This window comes from Chiloscyllium plagiosum, chromosome 17 (assembly GCF_004010195.1).
Source record: "Chiloscyllium plagiosum isolate BGI_BamShark_2017 chromosome 17, ASM401019v2, whole genome shotgun sequence".
Taxonomy (NCBI): Eukaryota; Metazoa; Chordata; class Chondrichthyes; order Orectolobiformes; family Hemiscylliidae; genus Chiloscyllium; species Chiloscyllium plagiosum.
Genome location: NC_057726.1, coordinates 68,040,815 through 68,065,273, shown reverse-complemented (window position 1 = coordinate 68,065,273; position 24,459 = coordinate 68,040,815). Strand labels below are relative to the sequence as shown.

At 40.1% G+C, this 24,459-nt stretch overlaps 1 protein-coding gene across 2 annotated transcripts in view; it reads right to left on the bottom strand.

Annotated features, from left to right (window-relative positions):
- hydin (HYDIN axonemal central pair apparatus protein) overlaps positions 1-24,459 on the bottom strand; it is a 915,145-nt gene that overhangs the window by 390,834 nt on the left and 499,852 nt on the right. For both annotated transcript variants that reach the window (XM_043707374.1, XM_043707375.1), the window contains 3 exons: positions 7,782-7,907; positions 5,760-5,883; positions 2,550-2,666 (listed from right to left, as the gene is read on the bottom strand). In XM_043707374.1, coding sequence (XP_043563309.1) covers positions 2,550-2,666; positions 5,760-5,883; positions 7,782-7,907 — 367 coding nt within the window. The remainder of the gene's footprint in view (positions 1-2,549; positions 2,667-5,759; positions 5,884-7,781; positions 7,908-24,459) is intronic.

Below are 24,459 nucleotides of genomic sequence, written 5' to 3'. Positions count from 1 at the left end.
ATTGGCCATACTAAATTGCCCGTAGTGTTAGGTAAGGGGTAAATGTAGGGGTATGGGTGGGTTGCGCTTCGGCGGGGCGGTGTGGACTTGTTGGGCCGAAGGGCCTGTTTCCACACTGTAAGTAATCTAATCTAATCTAATCTAAAAAAAAACGCACAATCACATATTTCAAAGCACTCCATAGACAATTATTAGTTTGTAAATATATTCAATATGGTTTTCAATGTGCATAAGTAGTAGGCAATTTGTGAACAGCAAATTCCACAAACAGTGCTGCTTTGAGCTGAGCAGGAAGGATCGGCCTGTTTCAGAGATCACCAAAGACAACACATTTGGCAAGGTGGCAATTTCTCAATATTGTGCATCAGTCTAAGTAGAGGTGACATTTGCAAGCACTAGAGTGAGCTATAAACTCAACTACATTGTACAATTTAGAACTCTGCTAGTTGAGCCAACAACAAAATGAGAGATGGAAGGTCTTGAGACAGATGCGAAAAAATTACAGTCTCACAAGGGACTCTCACACAAATTTGTAACTGCATGGTTAAGATTTATTCCCAACCTGCAAAGAAGTTGAACTGCTGATCCATCAGATTTTTTGCTTGTGACAAGATGATGTAATCTTCATCACAGTAGAAAATGACATAGCATAAGGCACTTGTTATCAACAATTTTCAAACATTCCAGTGAAACTTCCCTCTATATGCTCCGGTGTGTCTTGAGCCCCACTTAGACCTCAGCTCCATAAAACACCATTTTGAAATGATTGGTGAAATAACCAATCACTTGAAAAACTTGGCTCAGGAACAACACAGAAGAATATCCCTAACTAATATAATTCATTTATCAGTTGGGTCAGCAATGCACTTGGATATAAACGTACATGTGCTTTCTTCGGGAAAAAAAACCTAAAGCAAGAAGATGATTATTATTCACTGAGCATTCTCTCATGCATCTTAAGCAGGGTTTTAACTTAAGTAAATGACATGAGGTCACACAATTATTCTGATTTAATTGTTGCAAAATAGATTCCTAATTCAAACCTACACAGCTTTCTCAGCATAAATGAATTTTAAAATATCCTCCAAGTCTAAACTTTTGAGTTTAAAACTTCTAGCATGGTAGGAATTAGAGAAATGTAGCAAATTTTAAAAATGCTTCATTTTATTTCGATAAGATAACCTTGTTTTAGGAGGATATTTGCATATCACAGGTGACCTCCACCAAATAAATATTGTAATAGGTTCTGTGTATTGAAAATGCAGTAACAAAATGAGCTACAGCGTGATCCATGACATAAAAATTGACCTGAAGATTTATGATCAGTGATGTTGGCTCAGGACCAACATTGGCCAGATCAATGGGGAGAATTCCACCGCTGTTTTTTGAGTGTTGACAGGGATCTTGTATGTTCACCGGACTGGACAGACTCAATTTAATGTTTCCTCTGAAAGACACCACATCCCTGACACCACAGCAGGCCCTTAGTGCATGACTGGATTATCAAATTGGATGAGTAATAAATCTATTTCACTAGGACTACCTACAATCCAAGAATTAGTTTCTGAAAAACAACCTGAAAATTCAGTCTGCAGCCGTAATAGGCTGAAACACCCAAACTAGTCTGATCTTAGTAGCTAAGCGGACTCAGTCTGGTTAGTACTTGGATAGGAGGCTGCCTGGGAGCAACAAGACTAAAGATCTCTTGTGGCACAGTGATAGTGTCCTTAGCTCTAAGCTAGGAGGCCTGGGTTCACGTCTCACCTGCTCCAGCGATGCGTAATAACATTTCTGAACAGTTTAATTCGAAAAATATCTGAAAGTTTATTGCTACTGGGAAACCAATACGCTGTTCACCCCCAGTGTCAGGAGACACTGATGTCGGGACCTTAATTAAGCATTATATATCTACATAAAGGTCAATTTTGAATAATATAATGAAAGAGAGAGAGATACATATATGAATTTGGGGCAGATTATGAGAGGTGATTGCACATTAGACAAGGGGGTTCAAGAGGTTTGAGGCAAAGAAAGACAGAAAGAAAAGAATGAGCACTGGAAAGGACAATGTTGCAGTGTGTGAAACAATGAGATAGAAGTAAGAGCAAGCTGGATGGATGTATTTGAGTCAGGAAGATCTGCGTGAGCATCAAGTATTGTACATTTATCACGAGCAAAAAAAATTAAATTTCAATAAACTTGCAAATGTCTGAAATGGTTTCTAAAAGTGTCATCAATATAAGACACTTATTAATAAATCAAAGGAATTCAGGAGAAACCTCTTTACTCAGTGAATGTTTAAAATATGGAGTCAGCTACACCTGAAATGGTTAAAGTGAATAGCATAGATGCATTTAGGAGGAGGCAACATATGTATATCAGGAACAACAGAAGAGAAATGTTTGCAAGGTTGTTATGAAGTATGTGAGAGGAAGCTCATGTGCATAAACACAGGCATGTGGCAACTGGGCTGAATGACTTGTTTCTGTAAATTCCAATAATTCCATACAACAAAGGTTTTTTTTAAAAAGAATTATCCTGTTCCTTACCTGCTCCACTCCTAATGCCACATTATTCTGCATTCGATTACAGCTCCAGGGAAGACACTTGCTGTCTTTAGTCTCATCTGGCACCAGTTTCCCTGCATTCTCACTTAACAAATTTACCTGTAAGGATAAACATTAGTCTGATTGCATTGCAGAAAATTAACAGCATTTCTTCCATATATCCTTATAGAAAACAGGACCGTCAGAATGCGAAGTGCAGTGAATTTAGATCGGTGCAGCTGTATTGCAAATGCAACTTGCTGCTTTGTTCACATTCTTGGGGGATAAAATTTGGAATTTTTCATCAAAACAACACATCTTAATAAATAAATGTTATGGTATCCATTTACTTTTCACAACCGATAGATTTTTAGTTTAAGTCAGTGCAATTCTTTTTTAGAAAATTTATTTTGCATTCATTCACATTACGAGATCATCCTGACCATCAGATACAGCCACAATTGAAAGTCTCGAGAATATCCCCATAAGATTGATCATAAAACTAACTATTGCTCCACTGTACTATTTGCCATACTGTACATCAGTCATTGCTTGAGCACTTTACTTTGGTTTCTCCGTGCTGGAAAACTTTCCAGATCTTCAGTACTCTACCCCATGATGCTCTTGAGACTTATTATTCTCCTGACAAGGGAAAAAGTTCCAAAGTCTCCAGCAAAGGACTGCCAGACAATCTCACTCAAACACATTTCTCAGGAAATTGATTAGTCTCCACCACAGGGGGAAGCCAGACTAAACCCATGGAACCTATGCCCCATTTCCTTGTTGCACTGAAACAACAAGAGAATGTAAGTTTAATTCACTTTATTTCAACTTCTGCTTTGTTCTCAAAGGAGATTAAAGTTTTCAGAAAAAAAACGACATTCACTAAAAAAAAGGATCAACCAGGCAATGCAACAGTAAAACAAGCAGGGAAGGGAAGCCCTGCAGGGAATGTGCAAGACATAACTTTACATCAAAGCTAAACACATGCCTCGATGTGCTCATTACCCTAACCCCAGCCTGCTTGCAAATTGTTATGCCATCAACTGGTACATCATTTTCTTTACATTCCAACACTAATAAGAACACTATCTCAGGCAGAGTCTAGATTTATAGGGTACTGTTTTGTCACACTGAAACCCTCAGGCAACTGACTGTGTGGAGTTTGCACATTCTCCCCATGTCTGCGTGGGTTTCCTCCGGGTGCTCCGGTTTCCTCCCACAGTCCAAAGATGTGCAGGTCAGGTGAATTGGCCATGCTAAATTGCCCGTAATGTTAGGTAAGGGGTAAATGTAGGGGTATGGGTGGGTCGGTGTGGACTTGTTGGGCTGAAGGGCCTGCTTCCACACTGTAATGTAGTCTAGTCTAATGTAGTCTAGTCTAGTCTAGTCTAATATAGGAACTTTGATGAGAGCAAACAGAAATTATTTGTCTATCCCAGAAACATTTTTTTTCTTGCTATAAAGTCAGCCAATTCAGGAACAGTTTGGACATCAGGTATTCCAGGCTGTGCTTACAATAAGTTTCAGGAAAAGGGAAGGGCCACACACTGCTTGCACCATGAAGAGCAAATGTTGTTCATTCATTCCATGTGTAACTCTACACTATAAGAGATTCTTTGCTCATTGAGTATTGTTGTTTCAAGCTCAGCAGTTTTATTGGCAATTTTTTTAAAGTACTGTTTTGCCAATGCCTTCCATTTTCAGAAGCAGAGATAGGAAGCAGGTCCATAGTCTACTTCAGTCAGAATGGGAACCAATTCCACACTGTTGGCATTATTCTATGCCATACCAGCCATCATTTCAACTGAGCTGACTGGCCCCCTAGCAATTACCTGATGTTGGAACTCTCACTGTTTTTTTTTTCATTTTTGGTTGAAAGTGTAAGACTTGAAGGTGACCTTTAAACTGTGACCTGCAGTTATTTTTAAAAAAAGAAGCAAGAACAAACAAATTGATATTTGTTTATGGGACCTTGCCTGAAAGTCAATTTCAGGTTCACTCTTGCTCAAGGAACACTTTCAGCTCTGGAAAAGTATTATGCTCAACTGGAGGCAGATATCTGGATGTTAACAGGGGTTATCACAGTGAGGCCGGTGCTAACAAGTCTATCAAAGAAAATGTTGGCAAAAACAGAAAGAGGAACCAAAGTTTGAACTGTGTTTTTTTTTGTCAGAACGATAGTAGCTGGCAAAGCTACATCATGGAGATTTGATTGCTCTCTGGTTATCCTCCCATTATCAACTTACTTAAAGTTTAGAGAATAGAATCTCAGTTATAAGAATTAAGTGACAATTCCTTGAGACCCACTGGAAGATATTTGAATTGATGTTGTCCGAAATCTAGCAAGATACTGTCCTATGTGCCTGTGATACCACGTATTGTTGAAAATGCTTCAGTGAACTAGCCAGTTACATCTCTTATTTTTCTTTTAATTTATTCTTTAACTATGTCTGTTTGTCAGTCTGACTGTGTGTGAGTGGTAGTTATAATCAAAGAGGAGCGCTTTAAGTCACAGACATTAATTAGATTACCTTATTTAACTTTGCTCAACTTAAAGCTACTGTATTAATAATAAATTGTTCATTCTCATTTAAGTTATAAACTTTGTGCCTGGTGTCAGTTACTTACAAAGTCTAGTTCGGAACCATTGGAGCAATTTTGAAGGTCATTGAATGTTTTAATTTTACAGTGTTGCAAACACAGGGATAGTGAGGCTGATTTGATTTGGCTGGCTGTGTCATAACACTAGACTGCGAGTTAAGTGCACGTTTAAACAGTAATGAAAAACATATCCTCTTAACAATAAGCAGCAATTTATTACTTCCAAGATTTAAGAAACTTCTCTCAATAACAAAAAGCTAGGTCAGCATATTTTGCCATTGACCTACCAGAATTGAAGATTGAATCAGACAGCTGACAGCAAAAAATAGAGGGGAGTTGCATCCTTTCTGAACTCTGCAGTCTAATGTAGTTCTAGAGTGTTAAAGTTAGGGTGATTTTGACATATGGTAGTTGCTTCTTGGACCTGTTTTTTTTCTTAAATATATGGTGGGGTGCCAATTAATTAAAGTAGATAAGTAAATGCGACATAACATATCTCCAACTGTTGATAACAATATTTTGGAACTAGTTTAAACAAGTGCACTCTGAACTAATGTATACTGAGGTAAATCAAGACCACTGGAGATTTGCAATTGGTGTACTGGATACCTCATGTCCTTCTGTGAGACTGTTAAGTGAAATTTCTTTCGGTAACCCCAGGCCTTCGCGCGTTTCATTCTCAGCATCAGTTTTCTCCACATCGTTTTCATTGATATCGGAAAGTGACATTTTTCTGGGTAGGCAACATAATAATCACATGATTAGCAACACCATAAAATGAGCGATTAGATATTGGCTGCTTTAAGGCTCAATGATACTAAAATAAATGTGTGCATACAAGGACACTATGTATTAGCAACAAATAAACTTTTTACACTGAGTGAAAACTACTTGGTAAAAGTTGATAGGCTAGCATCAGTCCTACTTTACATGCCTCCCTGCCAAACTCAGAAGCAAAGAATAGTGAAAATGTTCAGACTCATTTTGTAAACTTCACTTTGTAAATGGAGCCCCCAAGTACAAACAGTACAGTAATTTTCAAGTATTGCTATTTTCTTTAATGATTTAGACATTGAAAGCATATAATATCAAACTCATTATGCTTGCTTTGGCTTTGTTGTGTTTGGAACAAAATTGGCCAGGTGGATCTCATTGAGTTTGTGTTGCCTGTTTGGGAATGTTAACCTAGGTCAATCATGGAGCCCTGGCTGACAGATATTAACAGGAGTGTCAGGGTGTCAGTTCGCTCTGAGAGCTGATTCTGAGGGAGCTGGATCAGTGTCAAGGACTCTCCACGTGTAAATAAAGGGTGAACTGTGATGGGATACCAGCCTCTGTGGAGTTTGTCACGTCAGTCATCGGCACCATTAGTTTCCCTAGCAGATTTTCTCAAGAGATAATTATTGTATTTATTTCTTCTCCTTTTACTTGATTATTGGTGATTTTGGAATTCTAGGATCAAAGTGCTCCTTGTTTAGCAGCAAAATATATCAGGCGATTATAACTCATACATAAGGATGTTTTAAGGGTTCACTGCTTTTCTACTTTCTGAGATCATTTTGCATGTAAGGTCAAATTTCAGACCATATTAAGTATTTGCTTCCCTGTGGATTTTTACCATCCAAGAAATTATACCGAGTTCAGTTCCAACAGCCAAAGCAGACAACACGTGTTAAATATTTGGAAAATGACTTGAACTGTAACACTGCAATATTTTTCCCCAAAACAATGTCACATCATTTGAAATGATGCAAGTTTTTTTGTATTTTGTGGAGAGCTATTTGCACCACCCTGCCTGGAAAGGCAAGATTTCCATTCCATTGCATCGTATTCACATCATAAACAGCACCAAAACGAATGCTACTAAATATAGCATATCTATGTCACTCTCTGTGGGGATATTGTGACCTTGGACCACCCAGTAAAGATCTCTCTTTAGTTTTTGCAGATGCCTAGTGGAACATAGTTTAAAACTATTACAAACTCAATATTATCCTCTGTGCATGAAGCTGTGCTTTTTAAGTGCTTTTACATCATCATTTTCACCTTGCACTTATTACATTGGATGAAAACAGGGCAGCTTTTGTCTGACTGGAGAATCACAATCTATCCTGCTTTCAATATTTAGTTCCTACTTTGGTGGAAGATATTATATCACATAAGAGTTCTGCATTTTGTATAAGCGTTAAAATCTCTGGGGAGGAACCTTAGATAATTGAATGTACAATGTTAACAGTCTGGGTTTAGTTGCATCATCCAATTTACACCCAATCTAATTTCAATCTATAATGGCCATGATCTGCCCATGTGGCAGGTAAAATTACACCCCTTGTCCCATATACAATATCCAGACAGATCGACAGATTTACATTTCAGCCATTTTAGAATGTTGCAGGCAGATTTTCTCCTAACATTGTTACATGTTCCTGCTTAAAACAGTGCAAGCAGGAACTGTAAAGCAACCTTGGGAGTTTGGTCTCTGATGGTCTGTAAACACTTTGATATTAACACAAATGACACAAAGATCAGATATGAATGATTAATAGGATGTATATGTAACAAAGGAACAATAAAAGACCTCAAAAAATCTAATAAATATGTCTGAATTGTAGATAACATATACATTCTAACCTGTCGGAGTCCTCAATAACCATGGTACCTTCCTCCAAGGGTAATTCATCTGTGAGTTTTGTCTCATCTTTAACATCCTTGGTCTCCAAAACCACAATTTCTGCTGTTGATTTGCAAACTGGTGAACTGTTCGGAAACACAAATAGGCAGATAATTATAAGGTAATATTCAATTTGAACTACCTTTCCAGAAAGCTCCTACAAACAACAGAAAACCAAATGTGTTCAATCTACTTTGTAGCCTATCATGTATTTGTTTAAAAATAAATCAAGGGAAGCTGCCAAACTCTAAATTGATCTGATCAAACAGTAGCTCCTTGTGCCCGCACCCTCAAAACCCACACTTTTACATAATATCCTCTAAACTGGCAACCACTACAATCTAGAAGGACAGGGGCAACAGATACATGGGGACACCATGCACTCACCATCCTGACATGGAAATATATTGCTGCTCCTTCAGTGTTGCTGAGTCAAAATCCTGGAACTCCCTCCCTAATGGCATTGTGGGTGTGCCAAGTTGACTGCAGTGCTTCATGAAGGCAACTCACCAGCACCTTGTTAAAGGTAATTAGCAACTGGCAATAATTGCTGGCCCAGTCAGCCACACCCACATTCCATGAATGAATAAGAAAACACACAACCTGAAAGCTTTTCTTTTGACCACTGAATCTCCCTGAGAGTCTAACCTCAGAACTGCTTTTGCACCAAAATAGCTGCACACACACACAGGCACTATGTATTCCAGCTCTTACATTTACTTTGTTTAATACTAGAAATGATGTTTGATTTTTATACAAGCAAGTCTAATGACAGTTGCTGCAGACACCAACCCCATCATCAGCCTGGTAAGCTGAGTCCAAAAGCTTTGTACTGAGGACTTCTAAAGGGATGGACAATGAACTAATTGACAATGAACTAATTAACGATGAACAAAGGTACAGTAATTCAGTTTGAGATGGCCAAAATCAAGCCCCTATTTCTCATGAAATGCTCGGTTTACAGCCATTTCCTCAGAGGTCCACTCAAAGGCCAGGCAAGAGCTACAGCCCTTTTGGATCCATTTCAGGACTCAGCTGTCACGAGATGAGAGCTAACTCAGTTTAAAGAGGCAAATAAAAGCAAACTACCATAGTTGCTGGAAATCTGAAATAAGAAGAAAAATAACAGAGAAACTCAGAATCTGAAGAAGTCATATTGGCTTCAGAATGTTAACTCTACTCCTCTTTCTACAGATGCTGCCAGACCTGCTGAGTTTCTCCAGTATCTTCTCTTTTTATCACAATTTATAGACTTTGGCTTCACAAATTTACCCATCCATCTCAAGTTACATCTAAAGGAAGCACTGAGTTAGATCACTGGTGCACATACAGGGAAGCAAAATGATAAGAAATTGAGCATTATATTAAATTACAACACTGTGAAAGCATCAGGAAGAAGTTGACAATGATCCTCCATGCATTCTGCAGCACAATTCATTTCTTGAGGCTTCTGTGCCTCTGTAACTGACACACAAATTGCATTTGTACCAGAGTTATAGCATCAACTTGGGAGAAAACTTGATGAATTTCCCAATCTCGATCAGAGGAAGCAGAATGTTTGCTCATTGGACTGAGTAAAAATCAAGAACATTTATATATGACTTAAATAATTTATTGACATCAATTGTTATCTTGTAGTCCTGATGCACTTTGAAGTAATATTTCAAATTTATATCATGTTAGAGTTCTTTCATCAATTTTCTGGAATCTTGGAATGGTGGAACAGATTTGAAGAATTGAAATGGCCAACTGTTCTTATGGGCTAGCTTCTTGTAGAGGTGGGAATCAGTAGGTGGGTTAACTTCCGGGTTGCAAACCCATCACTTCTGTGAATCTGGAGCTGACTGGATTTCCATTAATGCAGAAGCCAAATGAAAGAGATGGCAAGTCTGCCAGGCAAATAGTGATAGGGGGAATGGAGTCTCCACTGTTAAATAGGCAACTGCAACCATTGCTGTAGCTGCATTTGAGACTGAGGACCCCAGTTTTGCAATTTCCAGAAATGTGAAGATAACATAGTGAATTACCTCTCAATCTAACTGTGAAATCAGAAACTGTAGGAGACTCTCCTCTAATGATAGGTAGAGTTAGATTGTAGAAACATAGTTTCTACTGAGAAGAATTTTCCCCTCCTTCACCTTGTTTGGTGAGAGCTATTTTTAAGAGTTTGAAAAACTAATTTGGACGAATGTTGGAACGTTGACCTTCCTTGTTGTCCTTGGTCTTGGATATGTGAGCAGCATGTAATGAAAATGTTTTAGCATTGAAAGCACATGAATAAAATGTTTTAACAGGGCTGTTTGCAGATAAGGAAGCTGAAGTAAAAGACTTTTCTAGGAAATGCAAATGAAGATTTTTTAACTGAACAACTTCTCAATAAATAGTTACTTGCGTGTGAAGAAATGCATTTGCACATTGCAGATGTTTATAAATCAATGTGTTCAGACATGTTATCACACATCTCTGGGTCAGCTGTGACTTGAATCCAGACATAGGGATGCTACCGCCATTTATACATTACACACTTGTCGTTCGTCAGTCATGCTAACTCTGCCATAATTTACTTTCACTATAGAAGTAACATGAACAAACAACAACATTTAACCAAATATCTTAATGACCAGCAAATGGTTGCTGCACATGTTCAGAAGGGGACTGTGACATGAGCTGACTGTGAGAGGTTGCAGACAACAACATCTCCACCTCTTCAGATGGTACCCTCACAGCTGCAGCAGATACAGGGGTGGGGGAAGAAATTGGAGGCAATGGGTTCAAGAAAGCTGGAGCTGCTAAGGCTGGGAAGCTGGAAATGAGATAAAGCTTTCCCTCCCAACCACTTGACGCCCAGCTAGAATTCAGTTGAGGGCAATGCAATGTTTAGAGCATGAACAATGCAAGTGCTGGCGATGGACAGTCTATGAGTTTCTAGCCAGGCGGAGGGGCAGCTGGATCAGTCCGCTCTGGAAATATCTTGGGTAGACATAACATCAGTTCCTCATGATGTCAGGTTAAAGCTGAAGACAGTAAGTCTGTAAGAGAAGAAGCCTAAAAATATGCCAAGATATGGACAAAAGGAGTCTAGCAAGGCACTTTTCAATGTGCAAGTTCTGACAGCTGATCTTGGCACACCAGGTGGCTTCTTCTACCTGTTTACAAGCTAAACAGAGAGAAGAAAAGATGGATAATCATGACAGAAATTGACAACCCAGCATTTTGTTGAATTAAAACTCTAACTACAAAAAAGGCACATCCAAATCAGAACCAGAAATTATTTTAAAATGGGACAAAATCCAATAGAACAAGTTCCATCCCAAACTACTTGAATGGTGATTCCTTCGGTACATTACAGCCCAGTATTGCCACCCCAACACAAACAAAAAAGAAATTGGGAATGATAGAGTTGATAATAGTCTATAAATGAAAATCACAGACAAATCAAATTTCATTTGGATACTCTGGTTTGAGGTCCAGGGTTTCTTGAGTGATGAACATCATCCAACCAAATTTGGCCTTTTTCTCCTCTACCTTCTTATTTCTCGGAAGGGTTGTGTAAGCACATTAGTCTCAGTACTAGTGTTCAAGGGAGGTTTGAAAGCATCAAACTAGGATCCAACTAATTAAGATCCAGTGCCTCCACATGGACAGCATATGTATGATACGTAGTGGATGAAGCAGTCATGCCCTCCATGGTGAACAGTTTGATAAACTAACCACCGTACTGTACAGAAGAGGAATAAAATCAGCCATGTTTCGCTTTCTTGACAGCTACATCTATCATCATTTATGTATATTGGTGCAATGTCTTAACCATACATTTCTGCCTACCACCTCACACATTAAAAAGGACATCAGTTAGGCTTGGATTCCTAACACCAGAATTAAACCCCAGCAGAAATAAGGAGGAGGATAAGGGGGATAAAACTGGAAGGTACTGGGTCATAAGGGAAGACAACATTCAAGTTGTTTTGAAAGATACAGACCTTCTTAAATGCAGTAGTCCTTGTAGTTAATGCACTTCCACAAAGCAATTTGATTGGGAGTTCCAGAATTTTGACTTATCAATGATGAGGGAATTGCCATCCGAGTAAAGGATAGGAAGACACCTGTTTGGATAAAGATGTAAAGGTATTCCTGTGCACATGTTGCTTAAGTCCTTGCAGGTGGTGAGCGTTGAGAATTTTGGAGATGCTACTGAAAGAACATGGGCAAGCTATTGAAGGTCACTTACAGATAATATAGCTATGGTGTTGTTGAGTGAGTGGTTGTTTAGACTGTTAGACTAAGAGTAAAAAGATTTACAGGTTAAGAATGGGGTCTATCAAAGGACAAAAGGTCAATATGTGTGTTGAACCAGAGGACATGGGTGAGGTCTTGAATCAAAAGTTATCATCTGTATTCAGATGGAGGTGAGGTAGAAGATATTGTAACTGGAGATTTCAATTAGGGTGGTCAAGTTCTACAACATATTAAGATTAATAAGGAGGAGGTATTAGATGCTTTAGTGAGCATACAGATGCATAAATCCCTAGGGCATAGCAAGGGCCACAATGGGAGGTAAGGAAAGAGATTGCTGGGCCCCTAGTGAGATATGAAATACTTCGCTAGCCACAGGTGAAGTGCCAGATGATTGGCGGATAGCTAATATTCAAGAAGGGCAGAAAGGAGAGGTAGTTACAGACCAGTTAGTCTGACATAGCTGGTGGGGAATTTTCTTTTTAGATTACTTACAGTGTGGAAACAGGCCCCTCGGCGCAACAAGTCCACACCGACCCACCGAAGTGCATCCCACCCAGACCCATTCCCCCGCTTCCACCCCTTCACCTAACACCACGGGCAATTCAGCATGGCCAACCCACCTAACCTGCACACCCCCGGACCGCGGGAGGAAACCAGAGCACCCGGAGGAAACCCTCGCAGATATTGGAAAAATTTCTGAAGGACGGGATTAATCAGAAGGCAGGGATTGATCAGAGATAGCAGCATGGATTTTATGGAGGAGTCCTGCCTGACTAATTGAATTTTTTTGAAAAGGTGATTAAATACATTGATGAGGGTAATGCAGTTGATGTGGTTTGCATGGCCTTCAGTCAGGCCCTTGACAAAGTCCCATGTGGAAGGCTGATCCAAAAGGTCACAGCCAGTGGGATCCAAGGCAACTCAGCAAACTGCTTCCAGAATTGGCTTGCAAATAGAAGGCAAAGGGTGATTTTGGAGCAAATACAGAAATTACTGGGAAACCCAGTAGGTCTAGCAGCATCTGTGGGGAGAAAGGAGAGTTAACGTTTTCAGTCTGATGACTCTTCATTGGATATGACCACAGCTAGGAAAAGGTGGTATTTATGCATAAGACAAGGTGGATAGGAGGAGATGGAGCCCAGAGAGAGAGAAAGAGAGAGAAAGAGAGAGACATATGAAAGAGGTAGGCAGATAAGGGGATTACTGATAGTAGGCCAGGACAGAAAAGAAACTGAAGGAATGACAATGACAGCTGACAGTAGGAGAGAATAGGCAACCCGTGTCTTCACAGGACCAGAGTGTGGGGGTTGGTAAAAAACAGGGAAGGACAGAATGAGGCTCTAAAGTTATTGAACTCCATGTTCAGCCCAAGCAGCTGCAGGGTCCCCAGGAGGAAAATAAAATGCTGTTCTTCCAACTTGCACTGAGCCATAGTGGAGCACTGCAACAGACCTGTGCCAAACGTTTTGACATGGCAACATAGAGGTGTGTTGAAGTAGCAAGCAACTTGAAGCCCGGGTTATTTTAATGGACAGAACGTAGGTGCTCTGCAAAAGTCGTCACCCAGTCTGCATTTTGTAATGGTGGAGGGTTGTTTGTGTGATTGGAAGCTAGTGATCAGCGATGTGCACATGGATCAAGGAGCAAGTCTTGTTACAACAGTTTAAAACATTGGTTGGGCCGCATATAGAATGCTGTGTGAAGTTGTGGTCACCACACAATCGGAAGAATGTGATTGCACTGGAAAGGGTGCAGACGGGTTTCACCAGAATGTTGCCTGGGATGAAAGGGGCTCACTTAAAAGGAGTGATGGATAAGCTGGAAGAGGCTGAGATGGAATCTGATTGAGGTATGCAATATTATGAGAGACACAGATAGGGTAGATTGCGAGAAGTTTTTCCCAATGGCAGACATGTCTAAGACCAGATGGCATAAATTTAAGGTGCGTATAGTTTGGTGAAGATCGAAGGAAACTTTTTTCCACCCAGAGAGTGGCTGAAATATGTAATTTGCTACCTGAGAGGGCGGTGGCAGCAGGTCCACCCGCAACATTTAAGAAGCATTTGAGTACTTATAATGAGAAGGTGCAGTAGGATATGGACCAAGTGCAGAAAAGAGGATTAATGTAGTTCAGTATTTGTTGGTCAACATAGACATGATGGGCCAAGTGGCCAGTTTCTACCTTTTATGACTCTATGACTCATTAATTAAACCAACAGCACTTTTTCTATGGAATTGCTGATTTTAGTCAGAAAACTGACTGCTTTCAATAAAATGCCTGAATTGTTAAGTTACTGTGCTATGATTCAGTTTTAACTGGAATATTTTCTCATTTTGCTTTGTTTGCAGCCATGTTTTTCTATGTAGTACAAGTTTTCTATCACTGGATATTACTGATGGACTGGCATAAACAAAATGCCTGACTATGAAAGAGGTTAGGGATTATTTATTGCAACCCATGCAAAATAATTGCTGAAGATAAATACTGAGACAGTTTACAGACACATGTCAACTGGTGGACAACAATTTTTTTCGAAATGCTGAAATTGTTTGGTGTGCAATTTGTTTTGAACATCAGTGAATGGAATGATTACACCAGGAACAGCACTGTCAGCAGATACTTAATTTCAAGTTCACAATTTCCACACAAACATTCATTCAAAATGATGATGTTCATAAGAACTCTTTCAACATTTTACTACTTAGACAAGTGAGTGTGAAGGCAAGGAATTGTACAGCAAGATTAGGCACATTTAACCAATTCCATAGACAACCCATAATTGATAGAAGTCTTGGATTTATAGAACACTTCTCAAAACTTTTGTACGTCTCAAAATGGTTTCCAAGCAATGAACTAATTTTGAAGTGTTATCACTATTGTAATGTTGAAAACACAGTAGCTGGTTCGAGCACAGCAATGTTGCACAAACCGCAATGTGATAATAATCAGATCTGTTTTAGCGGTGTTGTTTGAGAGACAAATATTGGCCAGGAAAATAAGGAGGACTTCTTTGCATTCATTAGAGTTATATCAACTTGAGAAACAGATGGAAATTTCAATGAATGTGAAATCCCTGCTTTTGCATGCAATGAAGCCTGAACCAACACCCTCTATTCCAAGGCAACAATGTTGTCAACTGAGCCACAGCTGATGTGGAACTAAGAAATGTACGTTCTTTGACGAGGTTCAAATGTCCAAAGAAATGCCTCTGAGATGTTTTGCTGATTACTAAACTAAGAGCAGCTTGCACAAAATACTCTCAAGGACCAGTTTTTTGCCTTTGTGAATTACATCTCGCCACACTCACCTCCCTTGCCAACAAAAATTGCACATATTGAAATGGTGGCAGGACTTCCACCTGACATTTTAAAGCTTGAGAGAATCTTGTGAAGTCTGTGAAAATGTAGTCTTACAGATCAGCTCTTGATTTCTGGATTGCTGTTGTGTGGGTTATTGTCAGAGCTGATATTATTTCTGTTTCCTCAAGCTGTGAAATGAGAATGGTTTTGGTCAGTGAGGCTATCTCAAGATGGATTTATGTTGCTCCTTTTACAAAGTGGAAGATTGCCATGTGGAAGCCATCCAAGACAAAGCAGCCTACTTAATCAGCAGCTCATCTACCAACTTAAACATTCACTGCCACAGTATTTATCATAAAGAAGATGGATCGCAGCATCTTTGCAAGCTTCAACAATACATTGTAAACCTGCAATCTCCACCATCTAGAAGCATAAGGGCAGCAGATGCATGGGAACATCAACACCTGTGAGTTCCCCTCCAAGTCATACACAGTCCTCACTGGGAACTATATTACCATACCTTGATTGTCAAAATCCTGACACCATTTTGGGTGTACCTACATCACGGAATACAGAATTTTAAGAAGACAACTCACTGCCATCTGCTTAAGGGCAATAGACAATAGGTGCAGGAGTAGGCCATTCAGCCCTTCGAGCCTGCACCGCCATTCAATATAATCATGGCTGATCATTCCTAATCAGTATCCTGTTCCTGCCTCATCTCCATAACCCTTGATTCCACTATCTTTGAGAGCTCTATCCAACTCTTTCTTAAATGAATCCACACAGCCACCACTCTCTGGGTGAAGAAGTTTCTCGTGAGCACTGTCCTAAATGGTCTACTCCATATTTTTAAGCTGTGTCCTCTGGTTCGGCATTCACCCATCAGTGGAAATATGTTTCCTACTGCCAGAGTGTCCAATCTGGGAAGAGGTAACAAATACTAGCCTTGCCCACATCTCAATAATGAATTTAAAAATGAAAACCATCACTCTTTGTCAGAAATACAACTTGAACCAGTGGAGACTTTCTTCCTGATTCCCATGAACTTCAACTTTGCTAAGGTTCTTTGATGCCAAACTGAATCAGCTCGTACCTTGAAGTTAACAGCAGTCAGTTCTTTTATCCATTACTTGGAGCAAAGCCGTAATGATATCCAGAGGTAAGTGGCCCTGGCGGAACTTAAAGTGAGTCATGATGACCAAGTTATTGTTGAGTAAGTATTACTTGATAGCAGATAGAAAATTGCACCTTCCATCACTTTGCTGATAATTGAGAATAGTGAAATAGCAGATAATTGCTTGGATCGAGTTAGTCTTACTTTTGTGGGTGGGACAAACTGGGAAATTTTCCACATTGTTGTCTAGACAATGCCATGGCTAATTCTGAAGATCAAGTCTTCCATACTACAGCAAAAACATTGTCAGGGCCTAGTCTTGAGTGTATCCAGTGCCCTCATTTCTTGATATCATGCAGAATGAAATAAAATAGAATAGAATCGCTACACTGTGGAAACAGGCCCTTTGGCCCAACAAGTCCACACTGACTCTCTGAAAAGTAACCCACCCAGACCCACTCCCTTATCCCATTAACCAATATTTACCCCTGACTAATTCACCTAACCTACACATCCCTGAACACTATGTACAATTTAGCATGGCCAATTCACCTGACCTGCATATCTTTGGATTGTGGGAGGGAGCTGGAGCACCCAGAGGAAACCCACACAGACACGGGTAGAATGTGCAAACTCCATACAGACAGTCGCCCGAAGCTGGAATCAAACCGGGGTCCCTGGCACTGTGAGGCAGCAGTGCTAATCACTGAGCTACCATACCCGCCAACAAATAGAAGACTGCATTTGTGATGCTGCGGAGTCCAAGAGGAGTGATGAGGACAGAGGCAGCGTGGTAGAGAATTGACAGAAAAATTGCATCGTGACTGATGGTTGTACCATAAGGTTGAAGGAGAGGAAAAAAAGGGTGCACAAGTGATTTGGCGTGTATGTACTTGGATGTTATGAGGAATTTTCTGAATGGAATACAATGAGGTATCGGAAGGAATTAACATGAAGATGTTGAACTCGGTAAAAACAATGACTGCAGATGCTGGAAACCAGATTTTGGATTAGTGATGCTGGAAGAGCACAGCAGTTCAGGCAGCATCCAAGGAGCAGCAAAATCGATGTTTCGGGCAAAAGCCCTTCATCAGGAATAAAGGCAGAGAGCCTGAAGCATGGAGAGATAAGCTAGAGGAGGGTGGGGGTGGAGAGAAAGTAGCATGGAGTACAATAGGTGAGTGGGGGAGGGGATGAAGGTGATAGGGCAGGGAGGAGGTGGAAAAGAAGATAGGTAGGTAGGACAAGTCATGGGGACAGTGCTGAGCTGGAAGTTTGGAACTAGGGTGAGATGGGGGAAGGGGAAATGAGGAAACTGTTGAAGTTCACATTGATGCCCTGGGGTTGAAGTGTTTTGAGGCGGAAGATGAGGCGTTCTTCCTCCAGGCGTCTGGTGGTGAGGGAGCTGCGGTGAAGGAGGCCCAGGACCTCCATGTCCTCGGCAGAGTGGGAGGGGGGAGTTTTACCTGCACATCCACTAATATCATTTATTGCATCCGTTGCTCCGATGTGGTCTCCTCTACATTGGGGAGACTGGATGCCTCCTTGCAAAGCGCTTTAGGGAACATCTCCGGGACACCCGCACCAATCTACCACACCATCTTGTGGCCCAACATTTCAACTCCCCCTCTCCACGCTTCAGGCTCTCTGCCTTTATTCCTGATGAAGGGCTTTTGCCCGAAACTTCAATTTTGCTGCTCCTCGGATGCTGCCTGAACTGCTGTGCTCTTCCAGCACCACTAATCCAAAATGAAGACGCTGAAGTTGGTACTCTGGGACACTACACTGAATCTGGTCTGAATCTGGATGTGTTGGAGAAAGACTTCGGGAGCCTAATGATGAGATGGTGGTGGAAATTGATCTTCTGGCAATAAGCCAAGTATGAGGGCTTTTGTCCTCTTAAGGGTGACTGAGAGATGTGACTTCAGAGACGAGGGGAGGGCAGGCGTGGAGTGTGCAATATATTCCGAGGAATCTAGTAGATAATTTGAGCGATATGGATTGTATTTGTCTCAGGGCTGTAAATGTACATCAAGGATGAACACCACCTATTAAGAAAGTCAAATCAGTGCCAGCAAAATGTGATATTACTGGTTGGAGTCACACAATTTGGGGAGAGTATCAAACTAACTCGCCTAGTAAGAGATAGATAGAAGGTCGGGGTTAGAAATATAGGAAATAGAAACGGGAGCCATTTTGCCTTTGAAACCTGCTTTGTCATTCAACTACTTGGTTGATTTTCTACCTCAACACTATTTTCCCGCACCATCCCTTGTTGTTGTTAATATGCAAAGTCTACCAGTCTCTATCATGGATGTAGTCAACGACTAAAACACAGCAGCCTTCTGGGATAGAGATTTCCAAACATTCATAAGCCTCTGAGCAAAATAAAACACATCTCAGTCCTAAATGATCTCTCTCTTATTCTGAGTCTGTGCCTCAGGAGAAATATGCACCCATCAAATCTTAAGAGAATATTTTTACGATTTAATTAGATCACTTCTGGATGTAGGTTTGCTCGCTGAGCTGGAAGGTTCATTTCCAGACATTTCGTCACCCTACTAGGTAACATCTTCAGTGAACTTCCAGGTGAAGCTTTGCCCAGACACCCACTGAAGATGTTACCTAGTAGGGTGACGAAACATCTGGAAATGAACCTTCTAGCTCAGCGAGCAAACCTACATCCAGAATCTCAACCTGAGCTACAAATCTTCTCAAAACTTGCTTAGATCACTTCTAAATGCCAGAGAATATTTAGATATGCAGGATATATACCCTCCCTAATAATACTCTTCATTGACAATGGAGTGAAAATTCATGTTCAGTGTAATTCCAGAGTTACACTCAGGCCTGTCAGTTTCCTGCTAGACAAAATAGGTTAACGTTGGCTCCAATGCCTTCAATCATGCAGATGCTGGAATGAAGGAAGCTCTACTGTTCCAAGCTGAAAATACATCACCGGACAACACAGCAATTGTCATATAGAGATAGATGGTGAGAGATGCAATAGCAGTTGGCACATATACAGTGGAAAATAGTCACAAAGGAGAGCAAAGATTGCACTAACACAACAGGAATAATGCCTTAAAACTTTGTTCCCTGCAGACTCTGTTTGATTTCATACCAAGAGGTATGCTCAGCCAGCCTCTCTTATAAAGCTCCAAAGAACAACATTGACCATGGGACATGGCCTGTATCCAAAAAGCTAATGAAAATCGCGTCTCTAGACACACTTTGACACAAGCAAAGTCTTGAGCTCACACTATGACTGGAATTCCAGAGGGCATGGAAACAAAATTAGCAAACTGCAGATGAGACTACTTCATTTCAAGAATCACAGAACTGTGGCAAACTCCCATCAGACTGACTAGTGCGCTATTAATTAACTTATTTGCAACAGGAATACAAAATGAAAGGAAAAGAAAAGTTTAAGAATAGGCGAAGATGTTGAAATATGATAAATTGGGACTGCTGTGTCTTTGCTAAGATTATAGATGCATCACTATAGAAGACGATGTGATAAACTGCTCTTGACTATACATTTTCTACATAACTTCAGAAAGCAACAGGCAGAAAAGGTGAATAACTCTTTTTGTTTATGTTCTTATGAAATCTGCCTGTGCTAAGGAATGTTATTTAATAATACTCTAACAATTTAACATTTCACAAGAAAAATCTGTGCACAATTGAAGCTGGCATTGATTTGATTTGCATCCCCTGTATTTTCGACAGGACCAGTGTCAGTAGAGTTCACATTCGGATAAGAATGCCAGCCTCAGATATTGAGCTCAACAGGAGAGACAATCAAGCGCACTACTGAGACATCTATGTTTAAATTTTCAAGATGCAACAGTAGTTCATTTCAGTGCATTTGTAGAAAGAACCAAGACAGCCATCAGAATATGGAATACAGGAGATTAGGCAGGAGGTTTCATCAAGAATCTCTAGAATACAAACTGAGGTAAGGCAAAATAGGTGAGTATGTATGGTGGATTATGTATATTTAAATAACAAAGATCCAATATACCAAAGACACATTGCTTTCAAATAAATATCACTCTTCTCTGGCACACCCACTGTACAGTAGAAACTCTTAAGGTATGTTAATCCTCTTTCTTCCTTGGCTGTGTAACCCTGCTCTGGTGGTCCTTGTCTAAGAAACCAGTCAGTGTAACTGGGAGAGGTGGTGGTAACGGCCCAGGCTAGTACTTGGAGACAAGGGCTGAAATCTCTCCATGGCTATAGATAGAATTTAACAAAGGTGGTTAGAGGTTTGCAAGCAGATGACTAGTCATTGGGGGTCCGCAGAAAAGTGGAAGTTACAATCAGAATAGTGTAAAAACCACATTTTTAAATTTCCTTTACTTTTTGGGTTGTAGATAATAAGGGGATGGTACTGCTTTAAACTAAGGAGTATTTGTAAAAATAAAGGGATTTAGTTTTAAAATTTATATTTACTGGAGCTCATTGCAATGTTGCATTTTTCTGGAACTGTGAGATCAAACGCAGAATCCACAGAGCCGACGGGTATTGATCTAAAGAACAATTGCTTAACAACAACATTTTGGTTGACTCCCGACCAAGTGACAAAGGCTTGTATGGCAGTAAACATCCAGCCTGTGAAGAGAAAACATAAAAAATCTTTCTTTCTCCTTTGTGTGGAAATATACAAGAAAGTCTCCCATAACACTCCCCTTTGTCTGCAATCCTCCGTAGAATGAGAAACACCTTCATGGAGAGTGAAAAAACAAATCCTCAACTAATGAATAAAAGAATGAACACTGATGTTTAAACAACCTTGTCATCATTAAAGAATGTGAAAGGAAGTGAAGAAAGTGAAAGTGAAAGGAAACAACTCATTAAATTCCGTGGTCTGAATACGTGTTGTATCACTGTGTTTCTCTGATTTCACTTTCTTCTTTCATAAGCTTCTAAACAAAAGCATTTAGCAATGAGAGCACTACCAAACAGAGATTAATGTGAACTAGCCAGACCTGTCAATGAATGGCTAATCAGTTGTCTACACATCCTTTCAAAGGTGTGATGCTTGCACTTACAAGAGTGAAGGTAAAGCTTAGTGTGGGGGAACAAGCAGACTAAGAACTAAGACAAATGGTTTAATAGTGGCTAGGACGTCAAAGTTAGATTGATTGATGAATACATTTTCGACCTTGCTCATCTTTGTAATACGCTTACAATCACATGACACCAGATTATAGTCCAACTGGTTTATTTGGAAATACAAGCTTTCAGAGTGCTGCACCTTCGTCAACTATGGTTTTTTGGTTATAAATTCTGTATTCTATGATCCTGCTCCACCAACTATCTGACAAAGGAGCAGTGCTCCGAAAGCTTGTATTTACAAATAAGCCTGTTAGACTATAACCTGGTGTTGCACGATTTTTAACTTTGTCCACCCCAATCCAATATCCACACCTCCACATCACATCTTTATAATAGTGTCACAAGATCTTTTCTGTCTACCTGAGAAGGCAAAGGACATCTCTGACAAAGTAGCACTCCCTCAGTACCACACTGAAGTGACAATAATTTATTTCGCACCTTTAACGTGTTATGAGGCTGAAGCATGTACTGTGCCTTTAAGAGAGAGTGAGTGCTGTTTTACACTGAGAGCTTACAAGCACCTGTCCTATGACGAGCTAGCAGTCTCAGGGTGTATTGAAAAATTGAAAATATGTAACATTTGACTGTGAAATAGATACACGAGTTGGTTGCCATTTTGACAAACTTAACCAATCAGTTTAAATTATGCTGAAAAATGTGTTGCTGGAAATGCGCAGCAGGTCAAGCAACATCCAAGGAGCAGGCGAATCGACGTTTTGGGCATAAGCCCTTCTTCAGGATTCCTGAAGAAGGGCTTATGCCCGAAACGTCGATTCTCCTGTTCCTTGGATGCTGCCTGACCTGCTGCGCTTTTCCAGCAACACATGTTTCAGCTCTGATCTCCAGCATCTGCAGTCCTCACTTTCTCCGAGTTTAAATTATGCCTCAGGATACTAAAACACAATCGAGTTTGAATGTATTGCTTTGCCAACATCAAACCAATGAGACAATCCAGAGTTGGGGGTATAAAAACAGCAGGCATTTTGAAGTCAGACAGAGTAACTGCCATCGAGAAAGACCTAAAACATTGAAACATCCTTTATCAAAAGGTACCTTTTCATACGAAACATATACGCAGTAAAAGAAAGAAGACGACCCAGGGAGATCCTCAGCTGGAAGAAAGACACTGGCATAGACAGCCACTGTATGCTTTTGAAATTAAGTTGATGCAATTTTATTAAACAATAAAAGTGTTTTATTGAACAGTATATTTTTATAGAGTTGAAGGCAGATAATAAGCAGATAAGAGAATCGGGGGGATGGGTCCTAGAGTTGTGAATATTTGTTTAATGTTCACTTTTCAAGTTAAAGAATAAATTGATGCTATTTTCTTTAAAATGTAGAATTTGGGAGTTGCCTAGAACTCACTTTTTACCAGATTATAAGGCGAGGTGAGCTTTTTTGGGAGTTTGATTTGTTTAACAGAAGGGTTTACTGCCGTGACGTAACAAAAATAATAAAATATTTCAAAATGCTTTACAGAACCATTATCAAACAAGATTTGACATCACACAGAAGATAGCAGGAAAAGTAACCAAACATTTGGTGCAAGATGCAGGTTTTAAAGAGATGCCTTCTTGAACCACTGCAGTCCATATACCGTAAGTAGACCCACGATGCCCTTAGGGAGAGAATTATAGGATTTTCACTTAGAAACAGTGAAGGAATGGCAGTATATTTCCAAGTCAGGATGGTGAGGGGTTTAGAGGGAAACTTGCAGGAGTGGTCTTCCTACATATCTGCTGCTCTTATCCTCCTAATGGAAATGATCATTGGTTTGGACGGTGCTGTCTAAGGATCTTAGGTGAATTTCTGCGGTGTACACAGATAGTACAATGCTTCTGCTGAATGTCAGTAATGGAAGGAGTGGATTCTTGATGTATTGGCTTATTAGTATTATTAATATTAATATTATCCAGATCTTGTTGCATTTGAATATGGACACAGACAACAACAAAACTAACAGTGTGCTATAACACCTTCAACATAGTAAACACCATGACAATTCACAACACAGTTAACAGTCCACGCATTAAAGTGATCAACAATGGACATCCCCACATAGAGTCATACAGCATAAAAACAAACTCTTTGGTCGAACTTGTCCTTGCAAACCAGAAATCCTTGTCTGACCTAGTCCCATTTGCCAACATATACCCATATTCCTCTAAATACCTTTCCTATTCATATAACTATTCAGATACCTTTTAAATGTTATCATTGTGCCATCATCTGGCAGCTCATTCCATTCTTGCACTGTGAAACTTCACCTTAAATCTATACCCTCTAGTTTTGGACTCACCAACCTTAGGAAGAAAACTTTTGCTATTCACCCTATCCATGCCCCTCATGATTTTATAAATCTCTATAAAGTCTTCCCTCAACCTCTAATACTCTTGGAAAAAAGACTATTTAGTATCTCCCTAAAACTCAAACCCTCCAGTCCCCACAACATCCTTGTAAATCTTTTCTGCACCCTCTTTCCAATAGAAGGGTGACCAGAATCGTACACAGTATTCCAGAAGTGGCCTCACTAACGTCCTGTACAGCTGCAGCCTGACATCCCAACTCTGATACTCAATGTTCTTATATCCGGGACATTGTCTGTAAGCTGTGATGTGAGTATGATTATGTCAGGCTGTTGCTTGACTAGTCTGTGATTCAACTCTCCAAAGTTTGGTATTAGCTTCCAGACGTTAGTAAAAAAGATTTTCACTTCTCATTATATTATGGAAGGAGGGTCATTAATGAGCAATGAAGATTGTTGAGCTGAGGACACTACCCTGAGGAACTCCTGCAGAGATGTCCTGGAGCTGAGATGACTGCTCTCCAACAACCACAACCATCTTCCTATGTACCAG